Here is a 21,808-nt window from a genome sequence, read left to right on the forward strand (position 1 = left end):
TCTTGTGACTTTCTCAGAGCGGTTGCCAAAGGCTCCAGTGCGAAGGCGAAGAGCAGGGGTGACAGTGGACACCCCTGTCTCGTCCCCCTCCCCAACTGGAACCACTCGGAGCACTCACCATTGACCCTGACTCTGGCTTTCGGTTTGTCATATAAAAGCCTCAGCCAGTTCACAAAATTAGGGCCGAATTTCAACTCTGCCAGTACCTTCCACAGATAGTGCCACTCAAGGCTATCAAATGCCTTGACTGCATCTAATGATAAGATAGCCCTATTGCCTCCCCTCTACGTAGGTACTTGTATGTTGCCATACATTCTCCTAATATTCATACTCACCGATCTATCCAGAATAAAACCGGTTTGATCCGCGTGTATTACTTTAGAAATTATTTTTTTTAACCTGTTTGCTAGGACTTTAGCAAGGATCTTAACATCCGTGCATAAAAGTGAGATTGGTCTGTATGGGGCAACATCTAACGGGTTCTTCCCCTCTTTTAACAAAATTATAATCGTAGCTTCTGTCATGGACATGGGTAATCTACCTTCCACCACGGCTCCGTTCAAAACTTCTAATAATTTTGGGAGCAGAACCTCCCCATATTTCTTATACAGTTCTACAGGTAAACCGTCAGGTCCTGGCGCTTTTTGATTCGCCATTTCCTTTACCACTCTTTGTATCTCCACCAGTGTCAACGGGGTTTCCAGGGTATCTCTCTCCTCACTGGATAGCGGAACTATTTTTAGTTTTTCAAAGAACTCCCACATCTCCCCTTCTACATCCACCTGTGGGGCCTTATACAAATCTTCATAGTATTCTTTGAACACCTCCACCATACCAGGAGTATGTCTTATAGTGCTCCCGTCCCTATCCCACACTGCCGGTATAGTGGATGAAGGGCCATTAGCCCTAGCTATTAGTGCCAAAGTTCTACCCACTAATTCCCCTTCACCAATAAAATTTTGTTTCTGGAACATTTTACTCTTTTCCTCTTTTTCCAGGACTAATTTTCTGTATTCCTCCTGACCCTCTACTCAAGCCTCATATCTAACTGTGGTTAGCTCCTCCAAATATCTATCTTCTACTTCCCTCACCTTTTCCCTAGTTCTATGTTCCTTGATTTGTGCTTTCTTCTTAACATAAGAGATTTTCTGTATAAGAACCCCTCTAAGGAAAGCCTTCAGGGCATCCCAGGTTATACCCAACGGGGCAGATCCTTGATTCAAATTTTTTGAACTCTTTCAGATTACTAACAATCCCTCCATCATCCTCAATTACTTCAAGCCAAAAGGGGTTCAATTTCCACTCCCCTCGACCAGCACACCACCCCATTTTGACTGAAAAGACCACTGGAGAATGGTCTGAGAGCCCCCTAGGGTCATAATCCATCCCTTCCACCATTTTCAGAGCCTCCTCATTACAGAGCACCAAGTCTATCCTGGATAGAGTGGCATGCGTCCTTGAGTGGCATGAATATTGCCTCTCCCCCGGATGCCACCTCCTCCAGATATCCACCCATCCTACTTCCTCACAAAATTGGAGGAGCGGGTCCCTAGATGCCCCTCCAGGAGCCGACCCTGTCAGGAATCTGTCTAAGCGATTATTCGTGGCCATATTAAAGTCCCCTGTCACTATAACCGGCACCCCAGGTTTATCTGCTATAAAACTTATCAGTTTATTAAGTACCTCTGTTTTAAATGGTGGAGGGATATATACACTTGCGAGAATACAGTCCCGCCCCTCAATATTACAATAAAGAAAAACATACCGACCATACTTGTCCAGTTTACTCTGCCTACAGGAGAAAACCAGTGTTTATCAGCAAACTCACTCCCCTTGAATACGAGGTATGGGTTGAGTGATACTGCTCTTGATAGCTCCTATTCCTTAGAGTATTAACTGAACCCTTATCTAAGTGGGTCTCCTGAAGGCAGAGTATCCTGACATCCCTTGTTCTGGCCATAGAAAAAATTGCTTGTTTCTTGCAAACATCTTTCACCCCCCGCACATTCCATGAACATACCTTCAAACACTTAAATGTTCCTAGTGTTACCCTCTTACCTATTTTTGTGCCTACAATCACTTATTCCTATACCTTAACTCAAAATAATTCTCAATTTCCAACACTATTGTGATTAATTTTTGAGGTTTTAGTGCCTTTACTTTTTGTGTGGCTTCCATACTGCCTCCTTCACACCACTCTACCCCCCTACCTCCCCCCCCCCCCCCGCACCACCATCCACACATCCTCACCCCCAAACCCCCCCACCCCCCCTCCTTCCCTTCCCATCCCCCCTCCCCCTCCCATCCCCCCTCCCCCTCCCCCACCGGCCCAACCTTGGGCCCATCCCAACGAGCTTCTAAAGTGACCGTGATTAACCCTTTAAACCTGGGTATACCTCCTTCCTCCTCTTGCTTTGCAACCCAAACCTTTTATAAGAGGGGAATTACCCCCAACATACTTAAAATAAGTGTAAAATTTTCATAACTGCTACCCCCCTACACCCGCACCTCTGTAAAATATATCCCTGAGAGAAGGATGGAAAAAACAAGAAGGAAGAAGGGGAGAGAGAGGAGAGGGAGAAAAGAAAAAAGAGGCAAAAAATGACAAATCTCATCTCTAAGTATACGTCTGTCCACTGGACAGAGAAAAAGGTGAAGAGACCCCAGATTCTAACCTCCTGCTCCTTCCCCCCCTCCTTCTAGGGCCTTTCACCTGGCCGTAACCTTCCCTCATTCTTTTCTAACCATGAAAACACCTCTGCAGGAGTATTAAAGAATTTCACCTTCCCGTTTACTGTTACCCATAAACGGGCTGGATACAACAGCGCATAACTGAGTCTACGCTGCTGTAAACTTCGTTTACACTCTATAAACTTTGCTCTCTGTCTCTGCAGCTCAGGAGAAAAATCTGGATACAAAGATATTCTTGCGCCGTTGTATAGAATATTTTTCATCTCCCTTGCTCTCTGGAGGATAGTAACTTTGTCTCTGAAAAAGTTTGACTATAAGGGGCCTTGACTGACCCCCTAAATGTGGGACCCTCGGGGCGACTGTGTGTGCTCGTTCAATAGCGAACATGTTGGAGAATGCGTCCTTGCCAAACATGTCTCTAAACCATCCCTCCATGAATTCTACTGGGTTATTGCCCTCACTCTTTTCAGGGAGGCCCAGGACCCCCTGAAAAGAGTGCCCTGTTCTCGTATTCATCCATTTTCTGAAGGCATGTGTCTAATTGTTCCTTCATCCTCTTAACCTCCTGTCTCAGTGGGTTCATCCTCCACCTGGCTGAGTCTCTCTTCTAAAGCGGTGGTTCGAGCGCATACCTCCTGCATATCCCTCTTCAACATAGCCAAGTCGTCTCTAATGCCTTTAAGTTGGTCTGATAGATCCGACAGCGTGGTCTTACAAACATTTGCTGCTAGGAGAATGTCCTTCAAAGATGGTTCCTGCTCTAGTGCCTCCTTATCCTTTATTGCTACATTGCCCAGGCCACTCAGGCCACTCTCCTTTTCCAGATACGTCTGTGACGCTGATTCAGTTACTGTAGGTACACAAATTTCGGCTGGTCCTAGGCTTTTCCTCCCCCCAGGGTGATTGACCTGCGCCCCCTGAACTTGTGTACCCCCCACCTGGTTTCCTTTTTTTGGTGTGCAGTTTGGCGTATGGGCAAAGCGCTCCAGCTTTACGGCAGCTCCCCGAGCTACTTTATCTTTGGGACCTCGCAAATTGTGCGCCCCAGCTCCTTCCTGTGCTGCAGCCTCCTCTGACCCTTTTTTCCTGGTCATCTTGTCCCCCCTCACCCCTTGGGACTTCAGGGAAAAAGGATTGTACCAATTATTCAGTCTCTACCAGTTCTTTTCTTCCCAAATAATATATAGTAATGTAATAATTTGCTGTTAGCCCAAGGAAAAAACTGCCTCCGGAAACCGCCTCCAGAGAGCTCAATAGACCCTGAGATGAAAACACTAGGCAGTATGCTCGCCTTCCACCTCACAGCATCCTCTCCAATCTTTAAATATGCCCCCTCCCGTACATCAAGGCAGGAACTCACCGAAAGGTGTCACTACGGGGGGTTCCCCAGATTCTCGTCTTACAGGGATGACACAGACGGGTTACCTTAAGGCATACAGTGTACCTGGATGGTCTTCCTTCCCCCTGTCATCCAATCCACTGCTCTGACCAGCAGCGTCCACCTGTTTGCAGACCTGTTTTACAGACAGCCAGCATGAGCGCTCTGCTGGAGGATCCGGTGCGGTGTAGACTCCCATCTCCGGGACAGCCACGGCAGCGGCGCCAGCCAGATCTTTGAGCCGGCTGCTTGCTGCTTGTCTCCCCTACCTTCCGGCCGTCACAGGCATAGGACAAGCCGCTACAGCATCCTGAGCTTCCAGCGTGGGCGGCAGACGGCGGGCGTCAGGAGGAGCAGCTAGGTCCGGGTTCTCAACGCCCTCCCCTTCCCCTCAGCCTCCGGTCACGCCCATCCCGCCCAGCACTGCTTATTACTTTACAAGACACTGCTTGTTTTACATGATATCACAAAGGATAAACATGCAAGCAGAAAGATAGCATCAATAACACATGCTTTAATAACGCTTGAAAAACGCTGTTAAAACGCCTGCAGCGTTGCGTTAATTTTAACGCTAACGCCCCTAAAACGCTGTAAAAACATGGTAATAACGCTAAGGCGTTTTAGGGCGTTTATGAAGCGCCTTGGTGTGAAAGGGGTCTTACTAAGAAATATTTGATTGTCGGAAGCTGACTGTATTGTAACACTGATTTGTTAAATAAAAACTTTTCTATTAAAAAAAACCATACGTGATCACTAAACCATATACTATGAACTGAAATCAGCTTCCATTAGATGATCCACATGTGTGGAAAAGGAACAATTTATACTGCAGTTAAAATTATCACAATTCCAAATCTTATACTACAAAAACTAATTGGTTCACCTATATGTATGTCTAACTTCTTACAGATAAATAGAAATTTATACTTGTCAGCTATTTGTCCCAATAGACACTTCCCTTCCTTGATTTTTCAGTTCTTCCTCACTCTCAATCTATTCTCAAACTCTTATCCCCCAAAGAAAATAGGCGTGGATGTGTTTTCTACATAATCAATGCGGTCAAATGATGTATTATTAACTATGTAACCATGGCACAACTGCCTAAGAGGGCAGTATTGGAGCCATCCACACAGCTACCTAAAGGGGGCAGTATTGGATTAAAAATGAATTTGGAAACTTTCCTTAAAAATACCATGATTGTTTTCAAATAACCTCTGACCTCAGCCTTAAACAAAACCATAAATATAATAGGATGGTCTGTTTAAGACAGAACAATCCGACTTCTCGTCTCTTCCTAAGATATATTGTTTTAAGAAAGTCCAACCAAGGCAATGATTTTTTCTCCAAACTCCTTTGGTAGTGAGGTAATTGGTTTCTCAAAATACAATGATTATTTTACATGTATTTCCACTCCTATTCATAATATTTCAAACATGCTACTATCATATTAATAATATATATACTAATATGTTTCAATGAGTACAATCAAACAATATATAATGAATAAATGTTGAATATTATAAAAGTACATAAACAAAAAAATATGTGAGATTATTCAATTAAGTAGGCATATCATTTCTCCGTATAATGTAATAATAATACAATAGAAATTATTGCTGATATAATTACTTGCAATTAATAATACTTGTTCATAAGGCAACTTTTAGATAAGCCACTTTTTTCTTTTCCAGTAATGAGAAGAAAAAAAACTTTCAACGTCTCTATTCATTGTTATAGCTGAGACATGAGTCATCAATCTCATTATACAAAGTCTGGCCCCATGGCCAGTCCTATCTTGTTATTGTTGTCTAGGACTCTTACAATTTACGACCTGGGAGAGTATGTAATAAGACTTTTAAAAATCTCTCGTAAGAGACTCTATTCACGAGAAAAGAACTTACATTAACCTTCTAACGGGGAGGGGCATGACCAGATGAGAGAGTGAGAGGAGGTGAGTGTGGCTCCCTCTCCCTCTGCTCCGAACAGCCGGGACGCTGATTGAGGACATGCAGGCCGGTCTGAGAGGATTGTAAATGCCGGGCTGAGCTGAACAGCCTTCATGCGCCCTGTCTTTCTGTACAAACTACGTACAAACTACGTGCCAGTGCGGGCTCTGTGGACGGATTTACAGTGGTGGTGTGAGAGGCCCCCTCTTACTTGTCAGCAGCTAAGAGAGGAAAGGAAGGAGAGAGAGAAGCCAGCTCCAGCAGTGGCAGCGGCGGCGTGTGTGTCTGGCGGAACGCTGTGAGGCAAGGAACCAGACTCTGAGAAGGAACGTGGGGACGCTGGATGCAGGTGAAAGCCCCCCCTTCTATCTCCCCCTCGCTATATCTGATTTTTTTTTTTTTGTTTTCTCCTTCTCAAACTGTTAGACTGGACTGAGCATATTAAGTAAATGTTGGCTGCACGGAAAAGCTGTGCACTGAAAAGATGTGTCAAAGGAGAAGCTGCTTATGTTAAGGACTCTATGTTTAAAACACAAAGACAGCTCCCAAAATCAGTGTGGTAGACTGATAGGAAGCTGTTTTATGGGACAATCTCAATAACAATAGGATCAGTAGAATTGTGTCTTTGGAGACCACTTTATTTATCTTAGATGCAATTCGAATTAAGTTCCCTATTGACATGCTGGCTGGAACTACTCGCAGGCAGTGAGAGCAACATTTGTTATTCTTCCTAAATATAAAACATTACTGGAGATAAACCTAGGATCTTATGAATGCTGGATATAGGTGAAAACCGCTCTTCCTCTCTTACACTGTATTCCTTGATTAGTTTTTCAAACTTCTGGTGTAAGTTCAATATGAAAATGTTGGCGGAGTTGGAATGTTAAAACACTTAGGAGACGCACTTACTTTTCATTTTCTCACCAAGCAATGAAACAGTCTTAAGAAGCAGGGGGAAAAGGCTGGCAGGGCTTGCCTGATGGGACAGCCTTAATTGCAATATACACATTACAGAGGGGTTGAGATTTGGAGGATTAATTGCTGCAAACCGGTTCTTGCAGTATCGGACGATAGGTGAAAAGTCCACTCCCCTTTTAGCCCCTGTGCCTCTCTCTGTACTAGCAGTTTGAGGGGACTCTCCCTTTTTTTTGTTATTTTAACATGCCCGGGAAGCGGGGAATGGAGGAACAACCAAATCAGCACCAGCTGCAACAAGAGGGGGCCCAGGTTACACGATCAGCAAAGAGCCAGGCAAACCAAGCAAAGGCCGCAGCAGCGGCGGCAGCAGCAAAACTTGAGCGATTTGCTCGAACCTCCCTCTCACCATCAAAGTTTCAACAGCCAGGAACCTCGGTGCCCAGGAAAAGTCAAGGCAGTGGCCAGGTATCAGTTCTAACAAACCCGGCAGTAGCTCTTAATACAAAATTAGTAAATACAAAAGAGCAAGGGGTGGGAAAAGCCAACATTACAACGGTTGAAACTGCAACAATAAATCCCGCCAATACAGCCGAGACGAATATGGAGGGGGATCCCAGAGGAAGAGAGGGAGAGCCCACAATGAGGGATATTTTACATGCTATAATCGCATGTAAGGAATCGATTACCGGCTTGGATGCCCAGTTGAAGGGGATTAAAGGGGAATTGGCAGTAGTGGGAGGCAGGTTGGAAGAAACAGTGGAAAGAACAACAGTTCTGGAGGAAAGATTAAGCGCGGTTGAAGACGTACTACTCCCGCTCAGACAGGACATAACTTCGATAAAGAAACAAATGGATAATCAGGCCACTAAAATTGATGAATTAGAAAACAGGAATCGTAGAAGTAATGTAAGAATAATAGGCATGCCTGAACGGAGCGAGGGATCCGACCCTATAGAATTCCTGGAGGGGTGGTTGAAGGAGACTATCGGGGCTACATCTTTTTCCCCCTTTTTTTGGTATTGAACGCGCCCATCGAGTCCCCTCTAAACCTCATCAGAGAAGTGAACGCCCAAGACCCTTACTTATAAAAATGTTTAACTTTAGAGATAAAGTGACACTACTCCGGAAGGCTAGAGAAATGGGAGAAATACTCTACAGAGGGACAAAAATCTCATTCTATCAGGATTTTTCCCCAGACCTTCAAAAGCGGCGAGCGGCCTTTATGCCAATTAAACGCATGTTACAGCAAAATAAGTTGGTAAGTTGGAGTACGCACTGCTCTATCCCGCCCGCATGAGGGTATCTACAACGAACGGTATACATTTCTTTGATTCCCCATCGAGCACCGAGAGATGGTTGGGGGATAATAGGAAATCATCGCGGAATATTGCGGGACAAGAGACTAGAGACTAATTTAATTACATTTTTTTTTTTCCTTTTGGTGTTTATCTGTTTCCCCCCCACAGAGTTAGTTGCTTTGCTCATATAAAGTAAATTTTTAAGTACTAGGGTGGGGGGGTGGGAGAGGAAGAAAGAGGGGAAAATAATAACTAAAACACTAATTGAAACACTAAGGGGAGAAAGGGGGAAGAGAAGGGAAGAAGTAAAAATTTGTTAAATTAAAATGGGGCTGGTTTGAGCCACTTATTTAGATAGTAGAGATAAGGACTAAAGCACATGAATAGCACTAAAAGGTTGTCGAAGGGAGGGGGTGGGGGGTGGTTTGGGACCCGTGGAGCAAGAGTAGAAGGGATGTATGGTAGAGGTGAGGTTAAAGGGAATGTGTGGAGTGTGGAGATCAGAGGTAAAGCCCCTAGGGTAGGCCCAGCTGGGCTAAGAGGCAGAGTGGGGGGTAAGTGGGGTAGGGGATGGAGGGTGGGTAGGGGGAATGGGGGGAGGGTGAAGGGGGAGGTAGGGAAAGGGAGGGAGGGGGAGGAACATCACAAACACATAGCGGAAAATATCACAGACATAAGCTTTGTTATTTATGTTTTTTATGTTTTATCACCGGTAGGCAGGAAAAAATGGGGGATTTATTTGGATATGTATTCTATGTTTGCAGGTTTTTGGGGACAGGCGACACCCAGAAGGGTAAAAACGACCTGACCCATTCTTCTTCTTGTTATTTTTCTTGCTTTGCACAGTCCCTGGTTTGTCCCATGCAATGGTTAATGTGAAGAGCAGGGGTATAATACTAATGACATGGAACGTGAGGAGACTGGGGGATAAGGACAAAAGAAATGCAATGTTTAAATATTTAGATAAAATGAAACCTCAGATAATTTGTTTACAGGAAACACATATGAGCCCCGACTCTGTCCACCTTCTGCACTTACGGAAATATCCGATACAGTTTCATTCCATACACACCTCATATTCGAGGGGAGTTAGTATAATGGTATCCACTTATGTATCCTTTGAGTGTATTCAACAGAAGGTGGACAAGGAGGGTAAATTTATTTTCTTATTTTGCAAACTCAATGGATTAGCATGTATTATTGCCTCAATCTACATCCCTCCACCGTTCTCAACATCCCCTTCAGAAGCTTATCTCAATTTATGGCCCAATATCTGGATGCCTCAGTGTTAGCACTGGGAGACTATAATAATACCTTGGATAATTCCCAGGATAGAATGTCCTTGACACCCAGAGGAGTGAGACAGATAGCTGGTAAAACGGCGTTCGCCTCCTTAATATTGGAACTGGGACTCAGTGATGTCTGACGAGAGAGGTATGAAGAGGATAGATGTTATTCATGCTACTCTGCAACACATGATGGACTTTCCCTTATTGATTTGGGTTTAGGGAATGAGGTACTTATGCAGCTGGTGGTGGAATCAGCCTATGAACCGAGCTTACTATCCGATCACTGTCCATTCTGGGTACGGCTGGATGTTACTGTAGCTTCGGACCGCCCATTGTGGAAAGTGAACCCCTTCTGGCTAACCCTGCTCCCGTCAGCGGACAAAATGAGGGGGGCATTGCGGGAATTTTTGCATTTTAATAGGGGATCCGCTAGCGCAGCGGTAGTATGGGATACACTTAAGGCATTCCTAAGGGGATGTCTTATTAGAGAGATTGCGGGAGTCAAAACTCGGTCCAGGGAATGGGAGAATAGGATACGGGATGAAGTGAAAGCAAGAGAACAGGCCCTAATAGCTGACCCTTCTCAATCTAACCATGACTCCAGGACAGAGGCACAAGCAATGTATAATTCGGTTTTGTTGTCCGCGAAGAGGAGATATTTTCAGCAACAGAGCTATTTTGAAGAAGGGGAAAACACAGGCCGCCTTCTTGCTCTCATAGCTAGAGAACAGCGGGAATTTACCAATATCCTGGTGGTAAGGGCAGAATCTGAGGAGAAGCAGACTCGTAGTTCAGATATTTTAAATAATTTCCAGCGGTTCTATAAGGATTTCTATTCCTCCAAAACTAGTTATAACCCATCCGATCTGGTGCGGTTTTTACAAGCCTGCCCGTTTCCATGGCTATCTGAGGTGGACAGGGAAATGTTGAACTCACCAATCACATTGGCGGAATTAGCAGAAGCACTGGAAGGGACATCACATCATAAATCCCGGGCCCAGATGGGATACCGGCGGAGGTTTATTCCCATTATAGAGAGGACCTGTTATTTCCCCTGCTACAGGCTATAAAGGAGGCAGAGGAAGTAGGCAGCTTACCAGATAGCATGCAAGAGGCAATAATAACAGTACTCCTAAAACCAGTAAAAGATAAGCTCCTATTGGACTAGTATCGCCCAATATCTCTGTTAAATGCAGATGTTAAACTTTTCGCTAGAGTCTTGGCTAGGAGGCTATCCCAAGTAATTGGCAAGTTGGTCCATTGTGATTAATCTGGCTTCATACCCACCCACTCCATGGCCGATAACATAAGGCAATTATATATGAATATACAGGCACCGGTGGATAATCCCGGGGGTAGGGCCATTCTGTCACTGGACGCTGCAAAGGCGTTCAATAGTGTGGAGTGGCCCTACCTCTGGGAAATATTGGCAAGATTTGGAGTGGGGGATAAATTTATAGCATGGGTAAAGGGCTTTATTCTAAGCCCAGAGCCAGACTCCGTTTCAACAATAATCTCTCATCCCCATTTGAATTATATAGAGGTACCTGGCAGGGATGCCCATTGTCTCCATTGCTGTTCGCCCTGGCGGTAGAGCTCCTGGCTATAATGATCTGTAATGCACTGGAGGTGGCAGGGTTTCATAGGGGCCAGAGGGAAGAATAGATATCTTTATATGCAGATGATGCGCTTATATATTTAGGCGACACAGCCGCCTCGTTGCGGGCAGCCATGGAGATAATAGGGGATTTTGGAAGTTATTCAGGTTTTTCCATTAACTGGTCAAAATCAACTTTAATGCCCATTGATCAGATGAAGGAACAATTACCAAAGGGAGCAGAACAAATAGTCATAGTCAACAGCTTCAAATATTTGGGAGTGAGAGTATCCCCGGACCCCGCTGAGTATCTTCAGCTAAATCTGGGTCCACTGTTGGCTAGACAGAGAGTGAAATGTAACAGCTGGTGTAAGCTTCCACTATCGGTAATAGGACGAGCAAACTTAATAAAAATGATATGGGCCCCGCAGCAACTGTATGTATTCCACAACTCTCCAATGTGGATCCCAAACAAATGATTTAAGCAAATTGATACACTGATGAGGGAATTAATATGGAAAAAAACACCTAGGATCAGTTTAGCCACATTGCAATATGGAAACGATAGAGGAGGACTGGCAGTACCCCATTCTAAAATGATCTTTTTGGCCTCACAGCTGCAGCAGATGGCAGGGTGGGGGCGGGAGGGAAATGAGGACCCCATATGTAAATTGGTAACCATATCGGACCCTGCACTAGAGGCGGCCTCCCATATGGAGATGGATCTACCAAGCATGAATGGTTCAGAACCTATGAGTATCCTTCTCAAAAGGGTATGGGGGGAGACTCGGAAAGCGCTGAAAATAAAGGGGGTGCTCCCCTTTACCCCAATATGGCACAATAAAAGATACCCAGAGGTACAGGAACTACAGGTCTTCACCCCCTGTAAAGAGAGGGGGATTTGTTTTTTTGCACAGTTGTATGAGGGGGAGGTGCTAAAGACATATGAACAGCTATGTAGGGAATTTCAGGTAAATCCCAGGAGCTTCTATCAATACCTTCAACTGCGCCATGCGTTGCAGGCACAACAAAAAACACACCCCTTGAGAGTATCAACATCTCCTTTGTTGAAAGAAGTTCTCGCAGCGGATACCAGGAAAGGACTAATATCAAAAATTTATGGGGAATCGCTGTCCTCAGTTCAGGACCATGCCTCCTTAAAATGTCAAAACAAATGGGTGGAAGATGTGGGGGAGATAGAAGGAAATCAATGGGTAATGGCACTTGAATCGATACCAGCGGTATCGGCATCCCATAGATTGTCACAATTATTTATTTTACATAGGGCATATAGAACACCAGTGCAGTTATATAAATGGGGAGGAAGAGACTCCCCTTTGTGCCCTAAATGTAGAATACACAAGGGGGACTTTATACACCTAATTTGGAGGTGCCCAAAACTACACAGGTACTGGGAAGAAGTCTCCCAGTATATTACTAGACTAGCACAGGTACCTATCCCTTTAAACCCGGAGGTGTACCTACTTGGTGCCATAGATGCAGAAATGTTCCCAAGAGGAATGTATTACATGTTAACTAGATTGATGTATCTAGCCAGAAAACTCATTGCAAAATACTGGATGGGACCAACGGTACCCACGGGGAAGCAGTGGATCTCCTATGTAAACTCCTTGCTCCTTAGGGAGCGATTGATGTATAGTCGTAAGAGAGAAAAGGGCAAATTCGATACTATATGGCAACCATGGCTGGGAGATGCGGATCTAGCACCATCTCAACTGGTAGTGGAAAGTCTTCAGATGTAGAACTTTGAGGGAGGTGTAAGAGAGGGAAGGGTAGAGGAGAGAGGAAAAGAAAGGTCTGAAGGAGTAAAGGTTGAATACTTAGATAGGAGAGTATCGGTGGTGGGAGAGGAAAGGAAAGGGGAAGAGGAAGGGTCAGAAAAGGAAAAATGAGCTGTGGTGACTAGAAACTAAGAGACACAGGTGATGGTTGTAGCCTTGGGGTTGGGGGGGGGAAGGGGAAAAGAAGAAAGTGATATGATATAGAAGCAAATGCACAAAATTGAAATAGAATAGAGCATGAATGTAAGATTTGGCATGTCTTGTCTACTTTTTGTATAATGTTTTAATTAACAAAATGCACGAATGATATGTATTATGAGAATAATTTTCTTAATTAAAAATTTTTTGATTGAAAAAAAAAAAACCTTCTAACAGATGAACAATATGACTTCCAAGATGCCCATGCAACCGTATATAAAATAATATGTATAGGCTTTGGAATTTAATTCTTTTTAACCTCAATAGTTCTGACAACCTGTTTGTTTAACTTTCCTTCCATTCTTTCTCCCACCCCCGCCCCCCACACCTCTTTTCCCTCCACGTTATTATGTTGTTATTTATTTAGCGATATATACAATTCATTGTCCGCTGTGTCTGGTCCAATCTTATCACTATTATTTTTAGTGGCCCCTAAAGTCACTCTCTTCATTTATGAAATTCGGATCTATAAAGCTATGGGGGGGGGGGGGGGTGTCTATTAGTGCATTCCCATCTTGATAGTAAGTGCTCATTGGCTGTTTTTTGTTATATCCCCCCCCCTTTTTCAGTCATATGCGTGTATGTATGCGTTTGCATATGTGCATGTATATTTGTAGGTTTACACCCTTTGTGATGTAACATTTGAGGTTTCATTTCTTATTTTATCTTTTGGCTTTAATAGGTTGTTTTTACATAATGATTTTATAAAATCTTTTATGACAGCATCTATTGCCCCATATATGCTTCTGCATGTACATCTTCTTGTATGTCCATATAATTATCTGGTTGTCGCCCAACCGGCATTATATTTCATCTGTATATCTGATATATTTAGTATTTATTTGTAATTGGATACTCCCACGTGTTATTCTTATGTATGTCTAAACTACGTGGCATGTTCACCAATGCCAGGAGCCTGGCGGACAAGGTGGGTGAACTAGAGATACTGTTGTACGAGGAGGATTTGGATTTTGTGGGAATTTCAGAGACCTGGTTCAACAACTTTCATGATTGGCTGGCAACCATTTAAGGGTATACCCTTCATCTGCAACTGCAGTGTTTATCCTCATGACACATTGCAGGAAGCACCTCCATGGTTAACAGAGGACAGAATTAAAATTAGACTTGGGAAACTTAACATTAATAAATCATCGGGACCAGATGGCTTGCACCCGAGAGTACTTGGGGAAATCAGTCAAGTAATTGCCAGACCATTGTTCCTAATTTTTACTGACAGTCTACTGACTGGAATGGTACCAGCTGATTGGAGAAAAGCCAATGTAGCACCAATATTTAAAAAGGGCCCAAAATACATTCCTGGGAATTATAGACCAGTTAGCCTAACATCAATAGTATGTAAACTCTTGGAGGGGACGATAAGGGACTATATACAAGATTTTAGTAATGAGAACAGTATAATTAGCAGTATTCAGCATGGATTCATGAAGAAAGTTGTTGCCAAACCAACCTTCTATGAGGAGGTGAGTTGCCATCTAGACAAAGGAAGGCCCGTAGACTTGGTGTATCTGGATTTTGCAAAAGCATTTGACACAGTTTCCCATAAATGTTTACTGTACAAAATAAGGTCCTTTGGCATGGACCATAGGGGGAGTACATGGATTGAAAACTGGCTACAAGGGCGAGTTCAGAGGATGGTGATAAATAGGGAGTACTCGGAATGGTCAGGTGTGGGTAGTGGGGTCCCCCAGGATTCTGTGCTGGGACCAATCCTGTTTAATTTGTTCATAAACGACCTGGAGGATGGGGTAAACAGTTCAATCTCTGTATTTGCGGACGATACTAAGCTAAGCAGGGCAATAACTTCTCCGCAGGATGTGGAAACCTTGCAAAAAGATCTGAACAAATTAATGGGGTGGGCAACTACATGGCAAATGAGGTTCAATGTAGAAAAATGTAAAATAATGCATTTGGGTGGCAAAAATATGAATGCAATCTATACAATGGGGGGAGAACCTCTGGGGGAATCTAGGATTGAAAAGGACCTGGGGTCCTAGTAGACGATAGGCTCAGCAATGGCAAGCTGCTGCTAACAAAGCAAACAGAATATAGACATGCATTAAAAAGGGGATTCATTGCAGAGATAAAACAATAATTCTCCCGCTCTACAAGACTCAGGTCAGGCCGCACCTAGAATATGCTGTCCAGTTCTGGGCACCAGTCCTCCGGAAGGATGTACTAAGAATTGGAGCGAGTACAAAGAAGGGCAACAAAGCTAATAAAGGGTCTGGAGGAATAATAGTTATGAGGAAAGGTTGCGAGCACTGAACTTAATCTCTCTGGAGAAGGGATGCTTGAGAGGGAATATGATTTCAATTTACAAATACCGTACTGGTGACCCCACAATAGAGAGAAAACTTTTTCGCGGAAGGGAGTTTAACAAGACTAGTGGCCACGCATTAAAATTAGAAGAAAAGAGGTTTAAGCTTAAGCTACATAGAGGGTTCTTTACTGTAAGAGCGCCAAGGATGTGGAATTCCCTTCCACAGGCGGTGGTCTCAGTGGGGAGCATCGATAGTTTCAAGAAACTATTAGATAAGCACCTGAATGACCACAACATACAGGGATATACAAGGTAATACTGACATATAATCACACACATAGGTTGGACTTGTGTCTTTTTTCGACCTCACCTACTATGTAACTATGTATCTATATTGGTTTATTTCATATTTGTATATTTTGCACACACTAGAGCTTCTGGTCCCTGTAGTCCTCCGACCGCGGCTCCACCCGATATACTATAAATAGCTCCTTATGGTAATGCTCCCCTAGGCCTGTAGAAGGAGCTTGATGCTCCGAATGCGTAGCCTTGTTCTTCCTCTCGTCTGGTCCTCCTATCCTTCCAGTGAAGTCACTTCCAGCACTCCACACTGGTTAGCGTGGCTTCCTGGGGCTCCTCCATGCTTTCGAGCCGGCCATCTCCTCTCCCAGCAGTCTGAACAGATGCCAGAGGTCCTGTAGGACAGTTTTAGGAGGAACTCACATTCACAGATTTGATTCCAGATGAGCATATTTACATTTTACCTCTTGTGAGTGTTTTTAATCCATTGCTATTAAAACTTTTAACTGGGATACTACACTTAGTTGGCACTTCCTTCCCCTTTTCCTCTTGGTTTACACAGAGCTGGTCACAACTCTGAGGATAGCAGCCGCAAGTGGTCCCGTGCCTCCCTTTATTGTATCTCCTCAACCACGGACCAGTGACGCTCATGGATTGCCTTTACCCTGATTATTGGTATATTAGAAATGTATTTCTGGCTGGACTATATATAATCTCTGTGCACCAGGATCTATTTTTCTTTTAAGACTACCCTTTCTGTCCTGCTCCTCTATTCATAGCAGCTGGTATTACAGCTTCTATGAATGAAAGAGGATATCTGAATAGAGGATGGGCAGATGACTGAAAGGTCCGTCCCCTCCATTCATAGATCGTTTTTCTTTGATAGAAGCTGTACTCTTAATGAGTGCCTGTGATAGTTCCCTTAGTTATTAACCCCCTGCTGCACCAGAGGATTATGGCTGCAGGGATTGGAGGGGTGGGAGCATCGGAGGAGGAAGATTTCTTTTAGACAAGAACACAGCAGCACAAGGGACACGTTTCTCTGAAGGTAAACAATGTCCCTTGTAGTTATTTATTTATATTTTTTAAGTGAACTAAGGCTGGCCGTACATTATACAATTTTCCTTTAGATTTACCAAAACCATATAATATGAGGTCAAACCTAAACACTTTCAATTTGTATGCAATCAGGCAGGCACTACATAGTTGAAGGTAAATCAAAAGGAAATTGAATAAGAGAATTGTATAATGTATGGCCAGCTTTAGGCTGTAAACTGAAAGTTCAGTTTGGCTTTAAACCATTTACTCTGTGTTCTCTGTTTTTACTTCTAGTTGAAGCTCCAGGAGGCTTTTATTTTCAAATTGTGCATTCTTTACATTATTAAATGTCTTTTCTTCTTCTAGCACTTGCTGTTGGCTCCCTCTGATGTAGCTGGCTGGGGCACCTTCATCAAAGAGTCAGTTCAGAAGAATGAATTCATTTCTGAGTACTGTGGTGAGGTAAGTAGTTCATTTTACCTCACTTTGGAATTTTTGCAGGGACAGCTGCTGGGACATAGTTCCTACTGACACTGGCACAACCCTCAACTACATCTCTAAAGTACCCTTTTCCTATAGACAGTGATTTGCTAAAACTGGAGAGTGCAAAATCTGGTTTCTAACTTTAGCTTGTTCTATTAAGCTTTGACAAGAAAAAACCTGGAAGCTGGTTGTATTCCATGCAAAAAATGCACCAGATTTTGCCCTCTCCAGTTTTAGTAAATCAACCTAGTGTGTGTATAAGCTCGTGGCACGCATGGCAACAGCATTGATTTATTTTATTTTTTTTTACAAAACAAGCTAGGCATGTGGCATGGAACAGAGATGGATGAGGGAAAGCCAGAGTTCTGTAATCTAGCAGGCAGGGCTGACAAAACTGTTTGGCATTTCGGTACAGTAATGTCATCAGCCCAAATAGGAGCTGCATGGATTTCTGGTGGATCAAAGGTTACTTTTCTGTACATGCAGCTTTTTTTAAGGGATAAAATGTGGGAAAATGTGTATGTAATGGAGAAATTTACTTTATACACAAATCAGACATAACTTTATTGCCACCCATCTAGTATTGAATAGGTCCCCTGACCTGACGAGGCATACACACCACTAGACCTCTAAAGATATGCTGTGGTATCTGACACTAAGGCGTCAATAGCAGACCCTTTAAACTGGAACTTTAATGAAAATAAATTCAGACAGACAGGATTTCTAATGCAGAAGAGACTTACCATGTCTTTTCTGCATTAAAGTTGCTTACTTGCCTCTCTGCACTGTGCACTGAGCTACGTATGCAGTGTAGAATTTTGGCAATGCCGAGGTTGACTGAACTCCCACACATGCGAAAGAGCAATGTCATCTCAACCCGGCCAATTTAAATGACCAGGGATCGATAACTGGAAGTCGCCGCGTTAAAGATGTCAGCAGCCGGCAGGGAGCTCAGGGACATCATAGTGCTGGAGTGTACCCCTTGCTTTAAAGTATTACTAAAGTCTTGTTTTTTTTTCTATAAAAATAACAAACATGTCATACTTACCTGCTCTGTGCAGTGGTCTTGCACAGAGCAGCCCAGATCCTCTTCTTCCCGGGTCCCCCGCCGGCACTCCCGACCCCCTCCTGCAGAGTGTCCCCACAGCAAGCAGCTTGCTATGGGGCACCTGAGCTGAGCCGTTGCTCTGTGTGTCCATTCAGAAACGGAGCTGTGGCCCAGCCCTGCTCCCTCTCTCTCCTCATTGACTCACTGACTTTGACAGCAGCGGGTGCCTATGGCGCCCGCTGCTGTGTCTCAGCCAATCAGGAGGCAGAGTCCCTGGACTTCTTGGCCCTCGTACAACATCGCTGGATCGAGTGGGAGCTCAGGTAAGTGTTGGGGGGCTGCTGCACACAGAAGTTTTTTTTTTATGTTAATGTAAAGAATATATTAAGATAAAAAAAACTTCTGCCTTTACGACCACTTTAAATCCTGTAAGTTGCGAAGTGGGGCTTCCTTGGATAGGACTTGTTTTTCCAGCACAGCCCGCAGATGCTCGATGGATTGAGATTTAGAGAACTTGGAGGACAAGTCAACACTTCAAACTCGTTTTTGTGTTCCTCAAACTTTCCTTGATTAATTTTTGCAGTGTGAAAGGGTGCATTATCCTGCTGAAAGAGGCCACAGCAATACTTTTTCCATGAAAGGGGTATACTTGGTCACCAACATTGTTTAGGTAGGTGGTACGTGTCAAAGTAACATCCACATAAGTGGCAGGACCCAAGGTTTCCCAACAGAACATTTCCCAAAGCATCATACTGCCTTCGCCAGTTTGCCTACTTTCCAAACTGCATCCTGGTGCCGTCTTTTCCCTAGGTAAGCGACGCACCCACACACACACGGTCATCCACATGTTGTAAAAGAACACATGATTCATTGGACCAGGCCACCTTCTTCCATTGCTCCATGGTCCAGTTCTGATGGACACGTGCCCATTGTTGGTGCTGGTGCTTTTGGCTGTGGACAAAGGTCAGCATGGGCACCCTGAACAATCTGTGGCTATGCAGCCCCATACACAACAAACTGCGATGCCCATTTTTTTCTGCTGTCAACACATATCAGCGTTGTTCACTTAACCTGTCAGTTTTCATAAAGTTATGGCTAATCGGTGCTTGTTTTTTTTCACCCTAACATACTCTTAAAAGCACACCAGTCATTGGGGATGTATGGGGGTTGTCATTGCTGACCCTTTTTTCTGTATGGCAGTCAGCTGGCGTTTATGCTGATTTGCTGGCTCTAAAAATGAAAGCCTCCATGTTTCTCTTATATCCGGTTTCCTTAAGGCTCCGTTCACATCTCCGCGTTCTGAAACGCAGACGGAATTGTTGTGATTCCGCCCACAATTCGAAAGAGTGGGAAACTGCGGGACGCTCATGCCTTCCCTGTGACTTCCAATGGCATCTCAATCACTGTGCGATTTTACCACTATTCGGCGGGTGACAATTGCAGTAAAATCACACAAACGGAATTGCAGGGCTCCTGTCGCCCAAAAGAAGAACCTGTCCTTCTTTTGAACAACGCTTTTCCCACGATTCTGTTTGCATGATTTTATTCTCGTCTGCCGAAATTGCGGTAAAATCGTGCCACGATTGGGGTGCCATTCGAAGTCACAGGGAACGCAAGGGCGTCCAGCGATTTGCCGCTATTTCAGTTCTGCCCATGATTCAGAACGCAGAGATGTGAACAGAGCCTTAATCCAAATGTGTTTTTTTTTTTTTATTGTGCTGTGTTTAATGTTAATGTATACAGTCTCTTTCTTGAATCTTAATACACTCCATAACAGGATTCAACTTCTGAAATTGTGCAGTGCCATATCCCGAACACCAGGGATCAAATTAAAACTCAAATTGTTGCTCATGACAACCGACTAGATTTATATTGTGTCTCTAAAATGATCTGTACATTTTCCAAGGATAACTTGAATCACTTTAGTCTTAACCATGGGTTATATGGGGCTACCTTCAGGTGATTGGACACTGGCAAAAAATAAATCTGCAGCAATATCTACAATATAACCCTTCCTACTCCTAGTAGGCCTCAGTTTTTTGCTAGTGTTCTTCTCTCATGTTCTTTTGAGAGAAGCTTAGCTCCTACATGTGAAGTTTTTTTCTGAAAAAATATTATCAATATTCATTGGTACTCAGCAGCCACTGTGGCTCTCCTTCAGCAGCTTTCTAGACCCTTTACATTCTCGACTGATCCTTGGGGAACTGAACGTGTGACAAGCCTATAGTTGACCCCTTCTCCGCTGCAGTGATCTGTGAGTAACAATGATTATTAATATCTTATAAGAATGATATCATTAGCAGTAATCAGCATGGATTCATGAAGAATCGTTCTTGCCAAACCAATCTATTAACCTTCTATGAGGAGGTGAGTTGCCATCTAGATAAAGGAAGGCCCGTAGACGTGGTGTATCTGGATTTTGCAAAAGCATTTGACACAGTTCCCCATAAACATTTACTGTACAAAATAAGGTGCGTTGGCATGGACCATAGGGTGAGTACATGGATTGAAAACTGGCTACAAGGGCGTGTTCAGAGGGTGGTGATAAATGGGGAGTACTCAGAATGGTCAGGGGTGGGTAGTGGGGTTCCCCAGGGTTCTGTGCTGGGACCAATCCTATTTAATTTGTTCATAAATGACCTGGAGGATGGGATAAACAGTTCAATCTCTGTATTTGCAGATGATACTAAGCTAAGCAGGGCAATAACTTCAATGTAGAAAAATGTAAAATAATGCATTTGGGTGGCAAAAATGTGAATGCAATCTATACACTGGGGGGAGAACCTCTGGGGGAATCTAGGATGGAAAAGGACCTGGGGGTCCTAGTAGATGATAGGCTCAGCAATGGCATGCAATGCCAAGCTGCTGCTAATAAAGCAAACAGAATATTGGCATGCATTAAATGGGGGATCAACTGCAGAGATAAAACGATAATTCTCCCGCTCTACAAGACTCTGGTCCGGCCGCACTTGGAGTATGCTGTCCAGTTCTGGGCACCAGTCCTCAGGAGGGACGTACTGGAAATGAAGCGAGTACAAAGAAGGGCAACAAAGCTAATAAAGGGTCTGGAGGATCTTAGTTATGAGGAAAGGTTGCGAGCACTGAACTTATTCTCTCTGGAGAAGAGACGCTTGAGAGGGGATATGATTTCAATTTACAAATACTGTACTGGTGACCCCACAATAGGGATAAAACTTTTTCACAGAAGAGAGTTTAATAAGACTCGTGGCCACTCATTACAATTAGAAGAAAAGAGGTTTAACCTTAAACTACGTAGAGGGTTCTTTACTGTAAGAGCGGCAAGGATGTGGAATTCCCTTCCACAGGCGGTGGTCTCAGCGGGGAGCATTGATAGCTTCAAGAAACTAGGGACCTAGTCACGCACAGCTATTAACCCCTACTGTTCTACAGATTGACTTCTGTTCAACTGCCCTGTTAGATAAAAGCTGCTCGATCAGCGATTGCAGCCAATGCCAGCAACGCTGATCTGTGTCTTCTTTTAGCAGTGTTCTGCAGTCGGTCTGAATATCCCTTATACTCC

General features: G+C 43.9%; 1 protein-coding gene across 6 annotated transcripts in view; it reads left to right on the forward strand.

Annotated features, from left to right (window-relative positions):
- EZH1 (enhancer of zeste 1 polycomb repressive complex 2 subunit) overlaps positions 1-21,808 on the forward strand; it is an 800,790-nt gene that overhangs the window by 673,575 nt on the left and 105,407 nt on the right. For all 6 annotated transcript variants that reach the window (XM_073608276.1, XM_073608272.1, XM_073608277.1 and 3 more), the window contains one exon: positions 17,103-17,198. In XM_073608276.1, the coding sequence (XP_073464377.1) occupies positions 17,103-17,198 (96 nt within the window). The remainder of the gene's footprint in view (positions 1-17,102; positions 17,199-21,808) is intronic.

The sequence above is a fragment of the Aquarana catesbeiana genome, linkage group LG12, assembly GCF_042186555.1.
Source record: "Aquarana catesbeiana isolate 2022-GZ linkage group LG12, ASM4218655v1, whole genome shotgun sequence".
Classification (NCBI taxonomy): Eukaryota; Metazoa; Chordata; class Amphibia; order Anura; family Ranidae; genus Aquarana; species Aquarana catesbeiana.